This window comes from Palaemon carinicauda, chromosome 3, assembly GCF_036898095.1.
Source record: "Palaemon carinicauda isolate YSFRI2023 chromosome 3, ASM3689809v2, whole genome shotgun sequence".
Classification (NCBI taxonomy): Eukaryota; Metazoa; Arthropoda; class Malacostraca; order Decapoda; family Palaemonidae; genus Palaemon; species Palaemon carinicauda.
The window spans coordinates 101,922,619-101,945,561 of record NC_090727.1 but is presented as its reverse complement, the minus strand read 5'-3'; the positions used below and the strand labels follow the sequence as shown (position 1 = coordinate 101,945,561).

Here is a 22,943-nt window from a genome sequence, read left to right as displayed (position 1 = left end):
TCCATCAGGTAGCTTCTTTTCTTTTACATTTCCCATAATACGAATCAAGAGACGATATAAATTACTGTATTTAAGTCTGTTGCTGCTTCGAGGTTCTTTCTCTAATAGTATTCACTTATTTTCCTTCTTAGTAGGTAGTTATGTTGACACGTAGCAGTTTTTGTATTATACCCATGTACTTTCAGCTTTTAACCGATTGCACTTACTTTCTTTACGTCTTTTTTTCCGTTTTTTTTTTTCGCTAAAGTCTCTCCATGAAACCAAGTAGATTGGCCTTTTACTGTTATAGTCTTTTCCATCGGTGGGCACATGGTATCGTATTCACTTTTACTCACTTTATTGTAAGTGGTCGTAAGACAGTTAACACACTTAGCTCCCAACAGACGTTGGTCATCATGATCACAGGGAATATTGATAGCACCGTTTATTTATTTTTGTAACTTCTTCAATAAATACGGTAGGAGAAAAATTTGATTTATGTCTAAGTTTATTTTCTTTACTATTGCATGTTTCTGTAGAGGTACACTAAACGTAAGAAGTTTGTACATTTCTCTTCAACATTTATATCACATCCAATATTATTTATATCATCATTCAAAACTAGGTCCAACGTATTCCCAGCCGATATTATTCACTAGTCGATATGATTCTAGTAACTCACTAAATGCCAAAGCGTCAGGATTTGATGCGTCATCCTTCCAAAAATCTAAGTCTCTACAGATAACTAATTCGTTTTTCTCTATGATAATCATATCAATGAAAGCACCAAATTCTTCAAAAAAGATACTGGTGTTACACTAGTTCTTTTTAACATTTTGAGATTTGAGTAACTTTCGTGAATAATGAGTCCGACACCCCCACCAGACCTACTTTCTCTCGGTATGTGACAGAAGGCGTGTGTTGGGGGGGGGGGATGCCATTTCAATTATCTTTGCCTTGTCCAAGTTATTTAACCATGTTTCAGATGATGCTAGTACTGTATGTTCAAATATTTCCCGGTTGTATATATAAATGTTACGGTCATTTTGAGGAATTGGTCATTTTGCAAACTGCCCGGTCATTTTGGAAAATGCCCAAAATATCTGTCAGTATGCAAAATGCCCAAATAATTGGGGTCATTTTGGAAAATGACCAGAAGTTTGGTCATTTTGCAAAATGACTATTAGTATCGTTGGTCATTTTGTAAAGTTACCCCAATAGCTGCTGGTCATTGTGCAAAAATAAACAAATAGTAACTTAAAATTGATTAGGAAAAGTCTAAGTGTCAGTTAGTTCCTACGGAGGTTCAGCCGAGGACGAAAATATTCGTGCTCCTCTCATCACTTATTTGTTGTAAGTATTTGTACACTGAAAAGCTTCACAATGGAAAGTAAGAAAAGTCTTTTCCAAACAAAAATTCTAGAGTCTGAAGAAAAGAAAGCTACAAATAGTTCAAGTTTATTTCCCCGGGAAGAATACGAACGAGTAATTAGTCGCCTGAATGAACTTAAACAATCTATTCCTACGAAGACTAAACAGGATTATCGTTTGTTACGAAAATATGAAATACTGGAGGTCACAATTGAGGGTACCACCGTGCAAAAGTTGCAGAAGAAAGGAACTCAGCTGCGATTCGTTTGTGCTGAAGATATGTTTGATGTACTTCTAGGTATTCCTCGCACAATTGGCCAGGGAGGAAGAACTAGTATGTGTAAGGCAACCAAAGAAAAATATGCAAACATTTCACGTGATCAGATAACGCTGTTCTTGCAGTGTTGTGAGGAATGTCAGCTAAAGAAAAGTAGTGTGCGGAAATGTGTGGTTGTCAAGCCATCCGTCTCGAACAGCATGAATGCTCGAGCTCAGGTTAGTAACGAAACAAATAAACATTATCATTCACTAAGTTATTGTAGGCATTTCCTAGCCTTCCAATCTAACCTTAATGTAATAAATTATATGCATGACCCTACTACTACTACTACTACTACTACTACTACTACTACTACTACTACTACTAATAATAATAATAATAATAATAATAATAATAATAATGATAATAATTATGATGATGTATTTGCACTACTTATAATTTTGTCTTGTATTGTGTCTTTGCAGGTTGACTTGATTGAAATGCTGAGTCAACCAGATGGGAAATACCGTTTCATTTTCAATTACCAGGATCACTTGACTAAGATGATATGCCTTCGAGCCCTACAGACTAAGACTGCCGAGGAGATAGCTTTTCACCTGATTTACATTTTCTGTGATAAAGGAGCCCCTCATATTCTTCAATCTGACAATGGGAGAGAATTTTCAAATAAGGTAATCAAGGAAGTTCTGGCTATGTGGCCAGAATATAAGCTAGTTCATGGGAAACCAAGATATTCTCAATCACAGGGTTCCGTGGAACGAGCAAACAGAGATGTTGAAGCAATAATCGCTTGCTGGATGAAAGATAACAACAGTACACAATGGTCAAATGGACTGCGCTTTGTTCAGTGGCAGAAAAACACGCGCTTCCATTCTGGAATTGGCAGGACACCTTATGAAGCCATGTGCGGAGAAAAGGCTCATCTTGGTATTTCTGCTGTCAACATACCAGAAGAAATAATGGAAGGCATGGAGACAGAGGAGCAGCTTGCAGAAGCACTTTGTTTAGTTAATGAAGAAGATCAAAATGTAGAACAGGGAAAAGTGCTGAAGGTTGTTCCATAAATTGCAACTCGTGTGGTCAAAACATTCCATGTCATCCTTCTGGTCAGTGTTGTTCAACTGTAAATGACAATGTTGATGACCCTGTGCTCTGTTGCCTATGCAATAGAAATCGTAGCATTCAGGCTGAACGAAGGGAATCGAAAATACAACAAGAGAAGCAAGCTAAAAAAATGAAGGATAAATCAGTAGAGTGTTCAAGCCAGCCCTTGCAGGGGACACTGTCATGGTTCCTATTCCACTTGTTGACCGTGGACGAGTGGAGTTAGCGAATGCAAAGGCAATTATAACTGAGACAATTGATAGCGAAACTTACAAACTAGGGACAAAACATGGTTTACTGAAACAGGTGTACAGTCGGAATCAGTTCACTTTGTGCTGAAAAATTTGTCACTCGAAGAGGTAATGAAGGATCGCCAAGTCAGTCTGCGAGAGGTAGCCATTGCCGACTCGATGGGACATGGCCAGGGGATCAGTAAGTGTAGCTGCACCCAGTCATGTCGGAGCAGACGCTGTAAATGCTTCAAAAACGAAGTATTGTGCAACAGCAGATGTAAATGCAGCAACTCTTGTTCAAACAAGTAAGATAATGCTAATTTTAATAATTGTTGAAATAATTTTCAGGTTCAGTTTTAGTTCTTTCAATATTCTAATATACTTGTAATGTGTAATGTAAGTTTTTAATGTTGAATAAATAAAACACACACCTTTATTAATACTTAGACTTTTCCTAATCAATTTTAAGTTACAATTTGTTTATGTTTGCATAATGCCCAGCATCCATTGGGGTAACTTTACAAAATGACCAACGATACTAATAGTCATTTTGCAAAATGACCAAGCTTCTGGTCATTTTCCAAAATGACTACAATTATTTGGGCATTTTGCATACTGACAGATATTTTGGCAGTTTGCAAAATGACCAATTCCTCAAAATGACCGTAACATATATATATATATATATATATATATATATATATATATATATATATATATATATATATATATTGTTAGGTTGTTTGACTGTCAAACAACCTAGTTTAAATTTTTCTATTGTTAACTGCCCTCTTTTTCTTTATCAAGGCGGGTGTCTTGTTTACTTTTGGCACGTTGTGAGTGACAAGCTTTGGTCAGGTTTGGGAAGCCAGATGGACCAGTTCTCGTAATGCAGTCGAGAAAAAGCTGCAGACCCAGCTTTGGAGTATCTCCTAGTTGGTGGTGACTTGTCCTTAACCTAGTCCTCGAGGTCGAGATGGATTTGAAGAGTTATTCTTCGGTAGCAGCAAAGTGGCTGCTTTATCGACACTGGCGTGGTTGTTCCCGTAGTGTTCGATGGACGTCCTCGAGGATCAGGGATTGTTTGTGGATGTTTATTTGTTGGAAGAGCCAGTGTATCGGCCGTGTTTATTATTTCATTAATAATGAGAAGATTCTTTTGTTAATTGGTCCTTGCTGCTGCTTACTGTGTTTGTTTGTTTGTTGAGTATTGATTATTTTATTTAACATTTGTTTGAACTTTTTCTGTTTTTGTTATTGTAATTTTATTTGAATTTATGCTATGATCTCTTAAGTCGCTGTGCTTCCCATTTCCTGAACTCATTGTAATTATTGTATATATTGGTAATTATTGTATAATTTTTGTAAAATAAACTAAGTTAAGGTACTTGAGTATTTTCTGTTTTACCCACCCCTTTGGTTGTTGCAGTCCATTGGTTCATTCCAGTCCCAATTCTTTTAGTTTTTTTTAAAGAACCTGTTGAACCATTAAGGCGGTTCATAACAATATATATATATATATATATATATATATATATATATATATATATATATATATATATACAGCATAAATATCTTAGTATATTTCTAATTAGAAAAAATAGAAGAGGACATTAATGAATTACCTCAACCTTTTGTGAAGTAAAAGTTGAAGATGATGATGGAGCAGCAAGAAAACGATGTAAAGACAGAGAGCGAAAATATCACTTAATCTTTCTTTCATATCCCTGAAGAATGAGAAGACTTTCAGGAAGTTACAAGAATAAGAATTTCAAGCAAATGATAAGAAGAATGTTATACAATATTTTGAGTAAGTAAACAATAATATTATGTTTATTAATAGTTTTAATAACAAAGTAAGTTTTACTTTAGATAGAAATAATATTTATTATATATATCAATATTTGCTTCTATAAATTAAAATCTAATGTACGAAATTACATGTTCAAAGTAGGGAAGGAAGTCTTGTATCAATCACTTCCGAGCGAATTTCTTCCGGAGTTCCAAAGGAAATTTTGAAGAACTCGTCCGGAGACTTAAGGCGGAATTAGAGGAATGTAAAGAAAAAAAGATTTTCAACTTGATCCCGTTAAATATTTATTAAAATTACTATTGGGAATCATTTAGAAAAATATTTTTGTTTTTTTATCGTGAAAGTAATTCTAATTCCAAAAATAAGCGTATTAAAATTCAGTGATGTCAAATTTCATAATAATTTACATAATAATATCCGAAATTTTCAGTTGAAAAAATTATTCTGACTTGAACGTTCCAAAATCCTCTCCGTCTTCAGGGATATGATATGATGATTAAATACTCTTTTCTTTACTGCGTTTCATTCTACCTTGAGGCGTCAGTGACCCTGGCAGTTATGACGCCGCCTAGTGTCAATGACCTTTGTAGTTGCGACGCTAGGCAACTTAATCAATCTTTAAATATGATCATATTAATAAAACCCATGATATAGGGTCTCTCTCTCTCTCTCTCTCTCTCTCTCTCTCTCTCTCTCTCTCTATTAAAATCGGAACATGATGGAATTCATCTTCTTCGAGGAAGCTGAGAAGTGTCTTGGAATTTTCGGAGTCTCAGAATTTTATTAACATGTCTCGGTTCCAACTACGTGTATTTTCTTGCGATTTCTCCTTTTCCTTGATGTCTCTACAACTTTTATATTTGCTGAAGATATTGGAACGTAGGATTTTTATGTCCTACAAAGCTTGCGAAAGACATCTTCTTGTCTGTTAACAATTGGTTGTCAAGCAAAGCTCCTATTACTTCTAAGTGACTGACTAATTGTTCAGGAATTACTTATTCAAGCACTTATGAATCAAAGGATAGATTCGAAATAGGTCTATATGAGCTTATTTCCAGGTATTCCAGAGCATTTTTCAGAGCTGGTGTGACTGTAGCCATTTCCTCAGATTTGGGAAACTTACATTAATTAATGCTTGCATTTGCTATTCTCATTATTATTTCGGCTAGACTAGAAAAGTCTCTCTCTCCAATTACTTCAGATATTGGCATAGGATCGATCGCGCAGTTTGTTTTCTTTGCTCTCTTGATAATTCTGGTGATGTCATCTTGTGTTATTTTGTTAAATCTTGTTAATTTTGTCTGTGTCAGGTGTATCATTAATCTGATATTGAGAGTATTCACAAATGACCTGGTTATATTTTCAATTTTGTTATTAAAGAATGCTAGAAAATTATTTGCTAGTTCCTGGTCACTGTATCCATCGGGTAGCTTCTTTTTTTCACATTTCCCATTGTACAATTTCGGAGACGATATAACTTATTTATGTCTGTTGCTGCTTCGAGATGATAATAATAATAACAATAATAATAACAAAAACTAGAAGGGCACTCACTAGAGTGCAGACCTCCATGCGGCAGCTTATTTCTCGACCTTTTGCTTGACCTTGACCTTTGACTTTAAGATTTTGCCTGAAGGTGATCTTGACCTTCAAAAATATAATCATTTCCATTTTTTTTTTTTTTACATAACAGTTAATCCAAGCAAGTTCCATTGATCACGATTCAAATTGTGGCCGGAAATCTATTCACAAACTAACACAAACACACGCAAACTTCGTTGGGGGAGGTAATAATAATAATAATAATAATAATAATAATAATAATGATAATAATAATAATAATAATAATAATAATAATAAAAATATCTCTTACATAATAAAGAGCAATTTTATGGTTATACACACACACATATATATATATTTATATATATATATATATATATATGTGTGTGTGTGTGTGTGTGTGTGTGTGTATGTTTTTATATATATATATATATATATATATATATATATATATATATATATATATATATATATATATATACATATATATATATATATATATATATATATATATATCGGTTACACTGAGCTCTCTCCGTCCCACTGGTTGGGGGAAGTGGGAGTAATCATACCCTGGGGAGAAGGGAGTGCCTGTGTGTGCATATCTATCTAAAGATTCAGCCCTCGTTTTTGACGGGTCACGTACACTGATAATAATGATAATAATAATAATAATAATGATAATAATAATAATAATAATAACAGAAGAAGAAGAAGGCCTAAGATCACTATAAGAGTTTTATGCTATGATTAATACTCAACATCTATTAATAATGATAATGGTTGATATAAAAAATAATATTAACACAACAAGGAATGGATCGACGAATGACACATGACTGTGTGTGTGTGTAGATTGCCTTACCTTGTGTAAGACACGGAGTCTTGCGTTGGCAGCCCAGAAACCATCAAAATAATTTCATCATATATAGATATTTTAAATTTCTATGTGACTCTTTAATTTTAAAAGGCTCAAAATTTAAATTTTATTCCAAAACTAATGTGAATTATACATTTATCAAAATAATATATTCCTAATGAGGGATTTAATCATTTCTATATGGGATAACTAATTGTATGAGCATTTTTGTCCTTGAAATCGAGGAGATAATTTGCTTGTGTGCGAGGTGCTCGGAGTGAGAGAAGCGGCTACATGAAAGGAACAGAGGAAATCCTAAGTGTTTCAGTTATCCAAAGACAATTTAAATACGCTAATAAAGGAATAAAATCAGTTAGATCAAAGCCACATATGAAGAAATAAGGAAAAGGGCCAAACTAAAAAGCAAGATTAGAAAATGGCTTTATAATCGAGTTTTTCATAAGTCAGTTAACCGCCAGCTCGTATTACTTAGGCCTAAAGGACTGTTATCCTTCAAGTGCGGTGATATCAAAGTATAAAAACACCGTCATGTTTTCCTTTTAAATTATCTATATGCTTTAAGTATTGCATTGTAGGCCTATCCTACATTGCAGATTCTGCATCTATGTGTTTTAGGCGTTACATTATAGGTCAATCTTACATGGCAGCTTCTGCATCTATATGTTTTAAGCGTTGCATCGTAGGCCTATATAACATTACAGCTCCTGCGTCTATAGAACATTGTATTGTAGACCTAACCTGACTTTACAGTCAGCAGGAACATCGTTGCTTTTGTGCAGTATTCTAAAATCCGGCATTTATATTCCTCCTGTGTTTCTTTGGTAGCAGCAAATACGATCTATTTTAGTGTACAAACAATTACGCAATTTTCCCTGAATTTAGACTCAGCTTCAGATTCTGAGGACTTTTTTTTTTCTTTCTTTTTTTGATAGGAAGAAATTATTTCAGTGAAGTTATTTTTCATAAATAAAAATGACCATTTTATGATTTGTACCCTTTAGAGTTTTAATCAAAATTCATTATAAATATCATCATCTCCTCCTACGCCTATTGACGCAAAGGGCCTCGGTTTCAATTCGCCAGTCGTCTCTATCTTGAGCTTTTAAAACAATACTTCTCCATTCATCATCCACTTCACACTTCACATTCTGTAAAAAGGAAGTGTTCAAAGAATTGTATCAAACATGGTCTATAAATATTGTTTGAACTTAGACGCCATAGTTACGAACCAACAACAGTTATAGTGAAATCTCGGAAATTATTTGCGACTGTTCGAAGGATATTTTAGGTTGGATATTCAAGAGGAGGAATAGAAATATTTATAGGCCTAATAAATGAGTATTGAAGTTGAGGGTGAAAAGTCTTTCATCTTTAAATCACATCTCAATGACAGAGTGTTCAGACTAAATTTCCGACCAATGAAAGGTCGACATGATATTAGTCTTGTAAATAATATTTTAAGCATAGCCTAGACTATAGATTGGCTTAGCTACTCAAGTAACTGTCTTCTTCTTTTAACCTCATCATTCCTATTGTATAGCAGGGTCGGCCGCTCGAATCAACTCTCTCCATCTATTTATATGCTCTTCATCGTATGTAGAGTACATCAACACCAAATTTTCAATCAATGATTTTGAAAATCAAATTTGAATAAAAATATTGTTATTCAGTCTTGGCCTTTAAAAGTTAATGGAGAGATTAATATTGTGTTGACTCGAAAATTAGGCAAAGAAAAAATGAGCTTCAGCCAGAGAGGGATCCAATGTAGTACTATTCTTGCCATCATAGCACCAAATAACTCTCTAGCAGTAGTATCTCATCGGGTGCCTCTTCTTCCCCATCAAATTACTGATTTATTTGATAAAAAAAAACCTAAAATTCTTAAATAGCTGTAATAATAATTAGTACTAAAGGCAACTAAATTCTTAATTATTAACCTTTATAAGAAATTATGAATTTATCAACAAATCTATAAACTTTGCATAAAATGTTTGAGTCTTCTTAAATGGAGAATATTTTCCGAGCAGTAATGGCAGTGATGTCTGTATCTTCCTGGATAACCTGAAGTAAAGAGACTCGGGTTTTCCGAGAGTCCTGGGTCGGGTCAAGCCCCAAGAAATCGACTCCGTTGAGGATCCTTCCTCTTGGGTGTCTTCCGATTCAGGACTACCTCTCGGTTTGGGGTTCCTAGACAGGCAGGATATGAAGAGAGTATCCTGTCACTGACGTCCCCCGGTTATCCAGCAAAACAGCAACAGGCTTTCTTTTGGTCTGGTGTTGATTCTCCTCTCTCTCTCTCTCTCTCTCTCTCTCTCTCTCTCTCTCTCTCTCTCTCTCTCTCTCTCTCTCTCTCTCTTCCTCTTCTTCCCATCATCAACTCTTTCTTATCTGATTTCTTCTCCTCCTCTACTAATGCATGGACTAGAGGTGTGGGAAACTGGTGATGCTTTTATATGTTTGCGTCGGAAAAACGTGTGTGTATGTATGACAAAACATTGGTCCACTTTTATGAAAAAAAAAAAAATATTACTGAAAGATATCAGACTTAAAAAATCGGAAAAAAATTAAATGCGTTAATGTCTGAGTGAGGAAGAGGGGAGATAATTTAAGCTTAGTCCTGTAGTCTAATGATAACAATTTATGCATTTGGGTTATGAATTCAAAGTTATTTGATTTTGCTTATGTCGTTTTTTTTTTTTTTTTTTTATAAAGCAAAAGTTACTTAGGGTCGTGGTTTCGAAACTTGCAATAATTTATTATGAGCCGAAGCTTCGATTATAGTCAACGTTGCCTATATAGGTCTAATATCTCGAGGGGTTTATTTAAGGAAAAGAAATAATGATAAATAAATAATTAAATAATCGAGGTGGTGTGTTATCTTCACTCTTATGTATTTATGTATGTATACGCATGTAAATATATCTGTATATTTATATGTATATACATGTATATGTATATGTAAGAAGTAGCATAAGAAACTGTTAATAGTGTTATATTACTTAGCAAAGCCTAAACACAATGAGTATTGAAATCAAAAGCGCAGAACATTGAAATGGTTGCAGAATATACAAAACACTGACAAGTGAATAGAAAATTGATAATAAAAGATTCAAACGAAATACTCATTAATTTCAGGCATATCAATTTATGGCTCATTTCCAAAACATTACAAATAAAAAACACATTAAAAAATGCTGTAAAAACAGAAAAAGAGATTGGGGAATCTTCCTTATAAAATAAAGAGCAAGTGTCTGGTTCTATATATATATATATATATATATATATATATATATATATATATATATATATATGTGTGTGTGTGTGTGTGTGTGTGTGTGTGTGTATATATATATAAAAGTAGATAGAGAGCTATATCTTTCCAGTCATGCTCAGCTCTCTCAGTCTCTCGGGTATTGAGGAGAGGGAGTAGTCATATCCTGGTGAGAGGGGGCTGCATCAGCGTTAGGGTTCATATATACCTAATATTTAGCTATCATTTCTGACGGTCCGCATAGAAAATGTATAACAACGCAAAATATCGCTTACAGCGAAAAAAGGTCAATACAATTATCCTAAAAGCTCTTTTGCATAATTGAATCCTGGCATTAAGCCTCTTGCAAATTCTTGATAATAGCGAATCATATTACTTGATGGAAGAGTTGCAATTTTAATTCTGAATGGCAACCTGACTGAGGGGAAACCTCAGATAGGAAAATGGCAATTCTATCTGAGTTTTGCTGGTTGTTTACGATAACGAATGTGAAATGCGAAATATGCTCGAACTAACTTGAAAGTGATTGGGAAAGACTCCGAGATATTCAGTGCATCTTCCCAAGGCAAAAGCTGCAGGTTATGCAGCTGCACCTACAGTAGAGGATGAGGTCGAACCTTGTTAATAGGGCTTTTGCATAAGAACTGGTGTTCAAAAGTCAACTATGAAATATTCTTTACTGGGAAGGCTGTGGCTTTCAAGACCAGGTTGTTGAGAATGTTTTATAACTTTGTTGGAAAACTAAAAGTATTTTTACATAATTAATAAAAGATTTGGGGTTTAACTATTTATCTTTCCATCAGCAGAATCCGTTGCTGCTTTTATCGCATATATATTGCACACTTTAAAGACCGAGTGATGAGCTTTCTTTTCCCTTTATTAAAGGGAATTCAAATAACTTCTTAATTTAAACAGTGGGTAATTCGTCGTAACTACTAATTCATATGTATATATATGATCAAGGGATTTCGCTTCCACAATTTTTTTACACAAACTGCAATGGACTCCTGCCTTTAGGAATGTATTAAACATAATTGTTGTGTGTAGAATCATCTTTTTTTAAGTGGAAAATAGTAAATGATATTTGAAGGTATTATTCATAACAAGAACTAAGAATAATGACTTATAGTTTCCTTATTTCCTTTCCTCACTGGGCTATTTTCTCCTTTTGGAGCCCTCGGACTTATAGCATTCAGCTTTTCCCACTAGGGTTGTAGCTTAGCAAGTTATAATAATAATAATAATAATAATAATAATAATAAAAATAATAATAATAATAATAATATCGCTCCAATGCGTAACAATTAGCAGTTCAACTCCCACTATTATTAACCTTTTACCCCCAAAGGACGTACTGGTACGTTTCACAAAAGCCATCTCTTTACCCCCATGGACGTACCGGTACGTCCTTGCAAAAAAATGCTATAAAAATTATTTTTTTCATATTTTTGATAATTTTTTGAGAAAATTCAGACATTTTCCAAGAGAATGAGACCAACCTGACCTCTCTATGACAAAAATTAAGGCTGTTAGAGCAATTTAAAAGAAATATACTGCAAAATGTGCTGGGAAAAAAAGTAACCCCTTGGGGGTTAAGGGTTGGAAATTTCCAAAAAGCCTGGGGGTAAAAGGGCTAACACCTCATATCATTTTTTTTTTTTTTTTTTTTTGAATTTGAATTGCTGTTAACGTTCAATACATTGTTGCAACAACTCTTTTCATTTACTTTTCTTCAAATCATTGCTCACTGATCTATAGCATATAATAATTTCTATAAAATAACGTTTCCTATTTTCGTAATAATAATAATAATAATAATAATAATAATAATAATAATAATAATAATAATAATATTAGTATTTGTAATCATCATCATCATATTTATGATAATAATAATAATAATAATAATAATAATAATAATAATAATAATAATAATAATAATAATAATAAGGTAATCGCTTATGAGTAGGAATGTCATCTTAGTATTCACTTTCATTTGTTTAGGGTTGTGAGAACATAAACTAGGAAACTTTATTCTTTTTGTTTATCTGCAAAAAATAATCTTTTCGGACTCACAAATAATGTAGTCACCTAATAACAACATTCAGAACTTATGGTCATGGCATTTGTAAGCTGCCCTTTATTTTTATGCCATATTTTTCAATGACCTTTCATATCCGATTGAATTAGAAACATCAGGGGCAAATCATGTCAGTAATATGACTATGCCCAATAAATATTTTAGTATTCTCGATTAATGTCACAGATTTTCAATTGATAACTTGTTAGAATATTTACTATATAAAGCGTAAATGTTTCTCTATAAACTACCACAATTTTAATCCCAGTTAAACTAATAATTAGAGAGATAAAATGTCTTTCGAGAGCTGATTTTCACAAAGGAAATTATAATTATGTCTTCCCTTGTTATTCACCTCTTAACTCTATATAAACTAAAAAAAGAATCAAAAGAATTTACTAAGAGAAATTGCGTTAGAGAAAACATTATTCTTTATCGACTTCTTTCATATTCATGTGATGTAATGGAATATTTTGCTTTGAAACACTTAAGAAAAAGTTTTCTTTTTGGAAAATTTACTTTGAACAATCTCTACTTTGAACAAAATCTGCCTTAAAAAAAATCATTTTGAACAAAAATTATTTAGAACAAAATTTACTTGAACAAAACTAGTTGGGTAAAAATAACTAAAATTACATTAACTAATCAACAAATAAAATCTTATAAGAAAATCATGTTTATCTTTTAGGCATCTTAATAAATGCAAAAATATTAAATATGAAAAGTAAAGTAACATAACAAAATAACATAAATAACAGATCATATAACCGTAACGGTGACGATCAATTTAACGAAGTTTTAATATTCTTGTTACTTGAGGCAAAGCTTTTTCTTGATTAACCATTCATTTAGGCCCATTATTATTACCTGTGACTCTAATAAGTAATAAAGGTAAAATACTGGACCAAGTTTATCATGCATCTTCTCAATAGCGCTTAAGTCTAATACAAAGTTTATTCTTGCAAATATTTAGCATGGCTGGATAAAGGACAATTAATCAGGTTTATGCAAATAGGAAAAATTGTGTTTTTGTGCTTAAGAAGCAAACAGGGAAGAACTTCATCTCTCCTTTGACCTATTCAATAAAGTAAGCGAATTGAAAATAGGGCAACTTAATGACCTTATGGCTAGTATAGTGGTGACGTGTTCGCCTAGCATTCGCATGGCAGCAGATCGATCCTCACCAGATCCATGAGTTTGAGGTGTTTACTATGGAGGCCATTGCTATGGTTTGGCACGACCGTGGGAGGTTGAGCTTCCCCGGCTGACGTTCTGGTGAGCATCTATTCTGATGACACTAGAACTGAAACCAGACACCCTTAACCTTTACTTTACGTCCTCAGGCGATCCTGTAGTATAAGATGTCTTGCTATCAATTAGAGCAGAATTTTAATGATTCAAGAACTTATGAAGGGATTGGAATGCATTGTTTGCTTATAGCGGTCAGCCAATCCTTATTAGCAAGGAAACTCTATGAACATATACAAAGTCTAAAGTTATACCGTGTTGGAGCTTTGAATTGTGTCCGCATGTTGTTATTAAAGGAATTCCCAGAATACAAAAAATGAAGAGAAAGTGAAATGTCTTAGATATTAGAAATATAAACCTAAATATTCAATCACGCACATCTTCCTAATCAGGTAGTTGAATTGGTGGAATTTCTAAAGTTCAAACTTGCAGCAAATGTTTTTATTTTGAACAAGCTGATCTTAGTCTCTTTTTATAATTCATTTGTGAAAGGGCTGTTTTAATAAAATTTTTGTTCTTAAAATATTCTGTTTTAATTTTTTATTACTTCTTTCATAGTTTATTTGTTTCCTTATTCCCTTTCTTCCCGGGGCTATTTTTTCCCTGTTGGAACCCTTGGCCTTATAGCATCCTGCCTTTCCAACTATGTTATAATAATAATAATAAAAATGATAACAGTAAACATAATAATAATAATAACTAGCTGCAACTCGGGACGGATATTATTTAGCAGTATATTTAAGAAGGCTACACGATTGCTGTGTCTTTTCAATTGTAGATATTACCATGGAGTTTGGCAGGAACAGAGAAAGTGTTTTACATCAATCCCTGAATTTTAATTTGGATATATGAATTATTCTAGGCACAATTTACTACTCTCTCTCTCTCTCTCTCTCTCTCTCTCTCTCTCTCTCTCTCTCTCTCTCTCTCTCTCTCTCTCTCTCTCTAAAAGGTAGGGTAGGGGAGGTATGGGGGACGAGAGGGGGAATGCGACAGAAGCTTCTAGAATCTTCGAGAAAAGGAAGAGAGGACACAGTGCATGATATGTGTGAGGGAGAAGCCATGGCGGTTAGCAACAATCCAACGGTTATAGAGGGAGAGAGAATAGTTGAAAACGTAGGGGGTTGTAATGCAGGAAGGGAGCAGGGAGTGCAGTGTAGGGAAAGATATAGGGACAATAAAGGAATGTAACAAAAGGAGAAATTTGCGAAAGACTTCACGAGAAGAAGAGCGAAAGGGTGTTATGCAATTAAGCGGTGTGAGACAGGAGTTTTCAGTGTACGACAAAGAAGCGAAGGCGAACGACAAACAAAGCGGAAGCAATGAATGGGAGGGAGGGAGGGAGTACGGTGTCCGGGGAGGGAGGGAGGGAGGCAGAGATTTGAGAGGGGGGAGGGTGGACACAGCATTCTGCCCTAACTTATATATTAATATATTAGACATTAATATATTTGTTAACACAAAAGGATTGAGGTGGGATTGCCAGTGTGACAGGGGATATTTTACAATAAAAAGATAGGTGTTATTTTTCTCAGGCTAAGCAGGAGAGAATCTGAAGGAAATTAGCAATTTAGATTGAGACAAAGGATACCTTACACTTCCCTGTTTAATAGGTTTGCATTAGGGAGGATAGAGCTCCGCGTGGGATAGGATAGGGAAATGGATAGGCAGGGATAAGGAATTTCTGTAGAGCGTGCTTGTGTAAAGGGAATAGGTAGGGAATGGAGGGGTGAGGTATGTGTGCTGTGTGGGATAGGAGGGATAGGCGGCATAGGCTATCCTTACTGGATAGGGAAGGATAGGTTTTGCCGTGTTGATTGTTAACGTAGTATGCCATATCAGCGGGATGATAATGTGAAAGAGATTGGTTACAGCAGAGATAATAATAATAATAATAATAATAATAATAATAATAATAATAATAATAATAATAATTATTATTATTATTATTATTATTATTATTGTAATAATAATAATTATTATTATTATTATTATTATTATTATTATTATTACATGCTAAGCTATAACTCTAGTAGGAAAAGCAGGATGCTATTAGCTCAGAGGCCCTAGCAGGGAAAATAGCCCAGTGAGGAAAGGAAATAAGAAAAAATAAGATATTTTAGGAACAGTAGCATTAAAGTAAATATTTCTTATATAAACTATAAACACTTAAACAAAACAAGAGGAAGAGAAATAAGATAGAATAGCCTACCCTCAAGCAAGAGATTAGTCATATCAGCGTGATAATAATATGAAAAAGATGGATTATATCATGAAATTATGGTATTTGAGAATAACATTTTCCTGCTAATTAAAGTAATAAGTTTGTGTGGGTATCGGGCAGTGAAATGAGGAGATCCCTTTGGATATGAAAAATCTTGAATAATTGAATGGACAATTTGACTAAAGAATGCGGAAGAGAGGAATGGGAGGCCTAATGTGGATAAGGGGAATAGATGTAAGATGAAGAAGGGATAGGGAGAGGGTAGGAGGTTAGGAACAGTGGCACTCGAGTAGAGTGCAGGCCCAAAAGTTAGTGAAATATCAAGTGCAAATTCCTTGGATTGGCACCTAGGCCTATGTTAGTGTAAGTGTGAATAACAATTTTGCCGAAAGACTTACTCATAGGGTAAACTTGTAGACTGTGCAGGAGAATAAGGAAAGTTTTTGATATATTACAAACGATCGGGATGGAGGAATTTGAAATGTATTAACGTGTAACGGTGCCGAGAGAAAGGTTGTGAACTCAAAGGCAGTGTGAGAGCAACTGAGCACTCTCCTTTATATACAAAATCTCAAAGCAACAAGAATTTTCATGTTCACATATTGACACTGTTACAGAGGAGAAAAGCAGACATGAATTTTCAGGTTCGTTTTAGTGCGAGGGGAGAGCGAAGATACAAGCATAAAATGAACTATGTACGATCGTGTGACACACGGTTGGTACAAACGTTATGGTTTATCTGTGTGCAGCTGTAGTACAGTGACTTTGTCTCTGTATTTGAATTGTCTCTTTATGTAACCTATTGGGTTTTTTGTGTTTTCTTTTCAGCTTTTAGGCTCTGTTTGGTGAACTTCAAATCCTTGCTGATAATAATACCGAGATCTTCCTCCTGGTCCACACTTCCTATTTCATTACCCAGCAGTGAGTCATCTGATTGTGGGTTACTATAAACTATTTGCATGATTTTGCATTTCCCACAGTTGAAAGACATTTTCCATTTTTGGGGCTGTTCTCCTAACTTCATTAGATCCCCTCTTAAGGCTGCTACGTCTTCTGAGTTCGCAGCATTTATGCCTAGTTTAGTATCATCGGCAGAGAGAGAGAGAGAGAGAGAGAGAGAGAGACTAAAAACGTTATCCTGCACTTAATATTATTATTACTAGCTAAGCTATAACCCTAGTCGGAAAACCAGGAAGCTATAATTGTGCTCAAAGACCCAACAGGGAAAAATAGCACAATGAAATGAATAAACTACACGAGAGGTGATATTCAAAATATATTATGATCAGTAACGGCATTAAGATAAATCTTTCATAAATAAACTATGAACTTATAAACTTAGGTCCGCCTGTTCAACATACAAACATTCACTGCAAGTTTGAACTTTCGAAGTTCCACCGATTCAGCTGCACAGTGTTACAAAGATCATTTTACTACCATACAAAACAGGGAAATGTATTATTTTCGGTATCACATTAAAATGTGTCATTTACAGGCTTAGCAAATAAGTAAAACTTGACCGCCAAAATTGACACGTCATCAACCGTCATCGATTCAAATTTCGTCTAATCGTTCCATGGAGTCCAATGAGCCGAAGTTAACCGAGTTATCTCTCCTCCTCCTCACTCACACATTCAAAACTTGAAGTTGAGGAATGTGATTGATTATGGAATAAGATTTACATAAAAGTTTTATCTCTAAAACTAATTTCATCTTAATTTTGATAGAAAAAGCAACATAAATATAGTATTGGAAACTAGAGAGGCACTCAGTAGTAAGCAATTGTGTCTTCGCCACGCCATGCAGCAGTCTTATTCGCTCTGAAACTCCACAGCAAAATTGTACTTCGATGTATTTTCTCCAAAATCTAATGGATTTGTCCTTGGGTCACATACCCCACAGGTCCACCAAGTTTCGTTTGAATAGCTTCAATAGTTTTGGCATAACGTCATTCACAAGCAAATAACAAACTGATGAAATATATAGCATATTACCACATAGAATATCACGTAATCATCTTCATTTATTCAGATTTTAGAAATATATATATATATATATATATATATATATGAGAGAGAGAGAGAGAGAGAGAGAGAGAGAGAGAGAGAGAGAGACAGCAAATACGAATAAATATGATTTAACAATAGAGAAAAAGTTGGAGGGACCAAAATTAATATAGTCTAGGAAATTGGCGGGAAGTTGCATGGCCATCCGTCTGTGGTTACGGTTGATGGCGTTTCAATTTCAGAGGTCAATCTGTACTTATTTGTCGGACGTATGAATGTCCTGTTTTAATGTGATACCAATTGTAAGACATTAGATGTTTTGCTTAATCTTGGATTCATTATGTATAGCCTGTAATAGGTTTGAAAAGAGATATCAAATGTAGGCCAACGTTTTTGGGGTGTGTGTGTCTGTGTGTGTGTGTGTGTGTGTGTGTGTGTGTAGGCCATTTCGAATTTCTAAGGATGTCCGGCAAATCCTTTTTAGGTTTTGAAATTGACATTTTTATTTGTTCAACGTAGATGTATTGATTGATGAGTTTTGGCTATGTGGCCCTGTTCATTACTTCATTACTTGATATAAGTTTGGTGAGATCGGTGTTACTGTATGGACATTAGTCATGGTATGACAATGAAACATTATCCAAGTGATTTAGTAGATTTGAGAACAAAGACCCTAGAAGGATATTGGGAGTTGAATGGCAGGACAGGATTAGAAATGAGACTATAAGAGAGATTACTTTCGAGTGCCATATGTTTATGAGATCATGATGAGGGGTACTTGGAGATGATTTGGCCATGCTCTTCGCACTCCCCAACAGAGATTAGTTCACCAAACTTTCAACTGGGGCTCCACAAGGCACTAGAAGAGTTGGAGATCCAGACCTACATGGCTGAGGGCTTTGAAGCGTGAAGTAGAAGGTGATGAATGGAGGAAGTATTGAATTAAAAGCTCGACATAAAGACTACGGGCGAAATCTAACCGATGCCCTTTGTGTCAACAGGCGTAGGAGGAGTTGATGATAATGATGATATCCTATAGTACCATTCCCGCGTTTTTCTCCCGCGCTCTCTTCCACCCTCCTCCTCCTTCATCTTAGATATTTCTACGACAGAGTTTACTATAATTCTCTCTTACGAATTACAACCTTCTTGTTAGCCTTCTCTTATGCTTAAGCTAACTTCAATCTATCACTATTCCTAAATCTTAAGCTTTTACTTTATAAAACAAATTCGGTCTTTTTCTCATACGATTTCCTTCTGACTTAAGTTGCCATCTCTCTCTCTCTCTCTCTCTCTCTCTCTCTCTCTCCTGCTTGAGATAGTTTACGCCCCATCACTGCCTCTGACTCAATCGCTTTTCCTTCCTTCCCACGATCAAAAACTTTCGATCCCGTTCAAGTGTTCCTCTTAGACCGTCACGCCCTCACACACATTACTGGTGGCAGCCAGAGCGACCTGTCAGCATATACGGGTTTCACTACAAGAAAAAATTGACCAAGACAACTGCTCTGCAGAGGTCACCTGAACTGGAGACCCAACTCCAGGCTTCTTAACTAGGATAAACAGCCTGTTCGCTCAAACTTGCCATCATCCCAAATTACTACCAGAACCGCTTAGCGCTCTTTAATTGTAACTTAAGATTCAAAACTAACTCTTTTAGTTAAACTCATTGTTAATTGTCCTTTGCATTATATTAATAACCTTTGCCTCATTCAAGCTTTAAATTTATCACAACCCTTTACCCTTGTTCGATTCCTCTCATTGGAGGTACCTTCGTTGTTTCATTATCAATATTCGCTTACGGGCTACCAACGCAAGAGCCCGTGTCATGCATATTAGGCAAGACAATCTAAAATGAACCAACGAACGAACGAACCTCTTCTGTAGTTAGAAAGATAGATGATTAGAATGTGATATTAAGTAATGAGAAGAAGCAAATGAAAATTAATATCATATTAGCATAAGAAAACATCTCGGGAGTTTCAAGATCAAATGAATAGATATTTGAACGAAACCTTCTGGGAAACACCTCATTTAAATATGGCTTTTCATTCTGATTAAATTTTCTCATTTTACTTCGTTTAGATTTAGAGCAGAGGCCGAATGTAAAGGGCAATGTTACCTCCGTATGTAGAACAATCACGGTGGGACTTTGGTCTATAGAAATTCTCTCTCTCTCTCTCTCTCTCTCTCTCTCTCTCTCTCTCTCTCTCTCTCTCTCTCTCTCTCTCTCTCTCTCTCTCTCTCATTAAAGACAATGAATGCATGACTCCAGTAGAAAGAATTATAGGATAGAAACCACAATCCTTCACTGTTAAAGATGATGATTACGAATACATTTTGTTGTGTGTATATATATATATATATATATATATATATATATATATATATATATATATGTATATATATATATATATATATATATATATATATATATATATATATATATATATATATATAGTTATACACATCACTATCATGGAATTATCTTATCCAAAGACTATATACTGAAGGAAGATAGGAAGGCTCAAAATAGAATGTTAATACGCTAGTTGGTAACTCCAAAGTGAACACAATAGTTGATTGCTCCGATTTCAGATGGCGTTGTAGGTATACATCGTTTGTCGTCTGTTTGTTTATATTCAGAATTTGATAGTTGACTCAAACGAAACATGGCGCCGACAGTAAAGAAGTCACACAAGTGTGTTGTGTGCCATAAACAAAAAGAAACCGATCCTCATTTGGTATTTCACAGGTTCCCTAAGGACAAAGAACGGAGAGTACAAACAGTATAATACATGCAGTATGTGCTGCTAATGAGTAAGCCCCACTGATATTGGATGTAAGATTAAGGCAAGGCAACCACAGTAAATCTCTTTTGTTTTTCATTTTTTGTTGGCTTGTATGCTACCTTATTTCTATTTCCAATCCCCTTTTGTTTATTTTTGTGTGTGATACAATTTTGTGTTATTTTGATCCTTCTGATTGTACTTTTATACATTTATTAGTTTATAATACTAAACTATACATGAGTGCATCATGCTTTTCCATTTCAATAAAAAATAAAATACAATTGTGTTTTTATACGCCTAATATCTCTCCATTTTACAGTGGCCTACAAACTGTAATTAAATGTATGCCTACACATAAGCATTTGTGGCTAAGTTTAACAAATTAGATATTCAGTATGATTTAATTCATTCGAATGTGGTATTGTATAAAACATTTAAAAAGGGTTGTAATATACTGTACAATACTTAAATTTGCAAGAAAATTAATTAAATCATAAGAGATATAGCTATTGAATATCACGAATATATGAGTAAAATATGCTGACATAGTAATGCAAATTATGAACAAATATGTCGCAAAATTTACAATCGAATTCCATCCTATATACCCGTAAGCATTACCGCTCTGAATGTTTGGTTGCTCGCTCAACAGATGGAGCCATTCGCTTCGCATGGGAGTATCTGGCATCTTTTCATAGCACACTCATTTGTGTGTTAAAAGCCTGAGCCTTCCTATCTTCCTTCAGTATATAGTCTTTGATCTTATCCTGCACCTGATCCCGGATATGGTTTTCCAAAAGTTGAACGTTTTATTTTTTCAATTACGAGAATTCTTACTTCACACTTTAGATAACAATTTTACAAAGGAAGAAGAAATAGGATATTTTGATTCGAGACAAGAAGTCATGTGACAGTCGTTCGTGGTGCTCTCTCTCTCTCTCTCTCTCTCTCTCTCTCTCTCTCTCTCTCTCTCTCATTTATTGTTTGTAGACGTATTTATCTTCTGAATACTTTTCTTTTTGTGATAACGTTATTATTCATAACCATTATTTGGTATTTCTTAATAAATATGAACACATTTGGACAACTCAGAGATCGACATGAAGTAAAAACTCGAGAGAGAGAGAGAGAGAGAGAGAGAGAGAGAGAGAGAGAGAGAGAGAGTTGAAGAATAGGTGTTGGAGGAAGACTGTGGGAGATCTAGTTTGGAAATTGTGATGTAAATTGTAGGAGCGTTGGAGGACTGGGCGAGACTGACGAAAGATTGGTGGAGATTGACTGTTGGAGGTAGGTTGTAAGAGAACTTTGCTAGAATGTTGGAGGAATAATATTAGGTCAAATTATGTTGAAAATTGTTGGAGAAATTGATATAGGTCTAATGAAACTGAGATCAGTAGAATTACTCGTAAAATGGCTCTGATGAAAAACTCTGTTTCCCATTTTATTCTATTTTGTAGATTAAACTTATTCCATTATTAATACTTTCGATTTTCGAGCAGAGGCCGATGGGGAAAGCTACCTTACGCCATAATGAAGATAGGAAAGTTAGTTACATGGACTTTGGTCTATTGTGTAGCTTAAACTCTCTCTCTCTCTCTCTCTCTCTCTCTCTCTCTCTCTCTCTAGATTTGCGTCTCTATATCCATGCACGACCACACTCAATTACGTTTTATATATACTCATAGGCAATGGATATTGGCATTATAAAACAAAGGAATAAGAGGAAAAGAGATATCAAATTGGAGAGAGAGAGAGAGAGAGAGAGAGAGAGAGAGAGAGAGAGAGAGAGAGATCCCATATATACCCTATAAAGCTAAAGCGTAGTTTTTTTGTTAGTCTCACTTGTTGCCAAATGTAAATGGAACGTCTGATGCAATATCAATATTGTTAAGGGAAATAATGTAGTTAGGGTGAAATTTGGCAACGTTGCTCATCTGTCACTCAAATCATTTATATTTTATTTTATTTATTTTTTCAAATAGCAGTTAGTTTTATTTTGTTTATAATGTGTCATTTATTGTTATTTTCATTATATTATCTGTATTATTTTCATCTTTATTATGAAATGTAACGGACCGTAGATGTTAGTCCTATCCCAT

At 34.5% G+C, this 22,943-nt stretch overlaps 1 protein-coding gene across 1 annotated transcript; it reads left to right on the top strand.

Annotated features, from left to right (window-relative positions):
* Window positions 1–1,362: 1,362 nt before the first annotated feature.
* LOC137633086 (KRAB-A domain-containing protein 2-like) lies at window positions 1,363–2,694 on the top strand. Its single transcript, XM_068365250.1, has 2 exons — window positions 1,363–1,845; window positions 2,095–2,694. The coding sequence occupies exons 1-2, from the start codon at window positions 1,363–1,365 to the stop codon at window positions 2,692–2,694; spliced, it is 1,083 nt and encodes a 360-aa protein (XP_068221351.1).
* The last annotated feature ends 20,249 nt before the right edge of the window (window positions 2,695–22,943 follow it).

Bases quoted from the DNA above. Each gene is read 5' to 3' on its own strand.
- LOC137633086 (XM_068365250.1), top strand. From the start codon at position 1,363: ATGGAAAGTAAGAAAAGTCTTTTCCAAACAAAAATTCTAGAGTCTGAA. The intron at 1,846-2,094 runs GTTAGTAACGAA...GTGTCTTTGCAG, and splicing joins GCATGAATGCTCGAGCTCAG to GTTGACTTGATTGAAATGCT.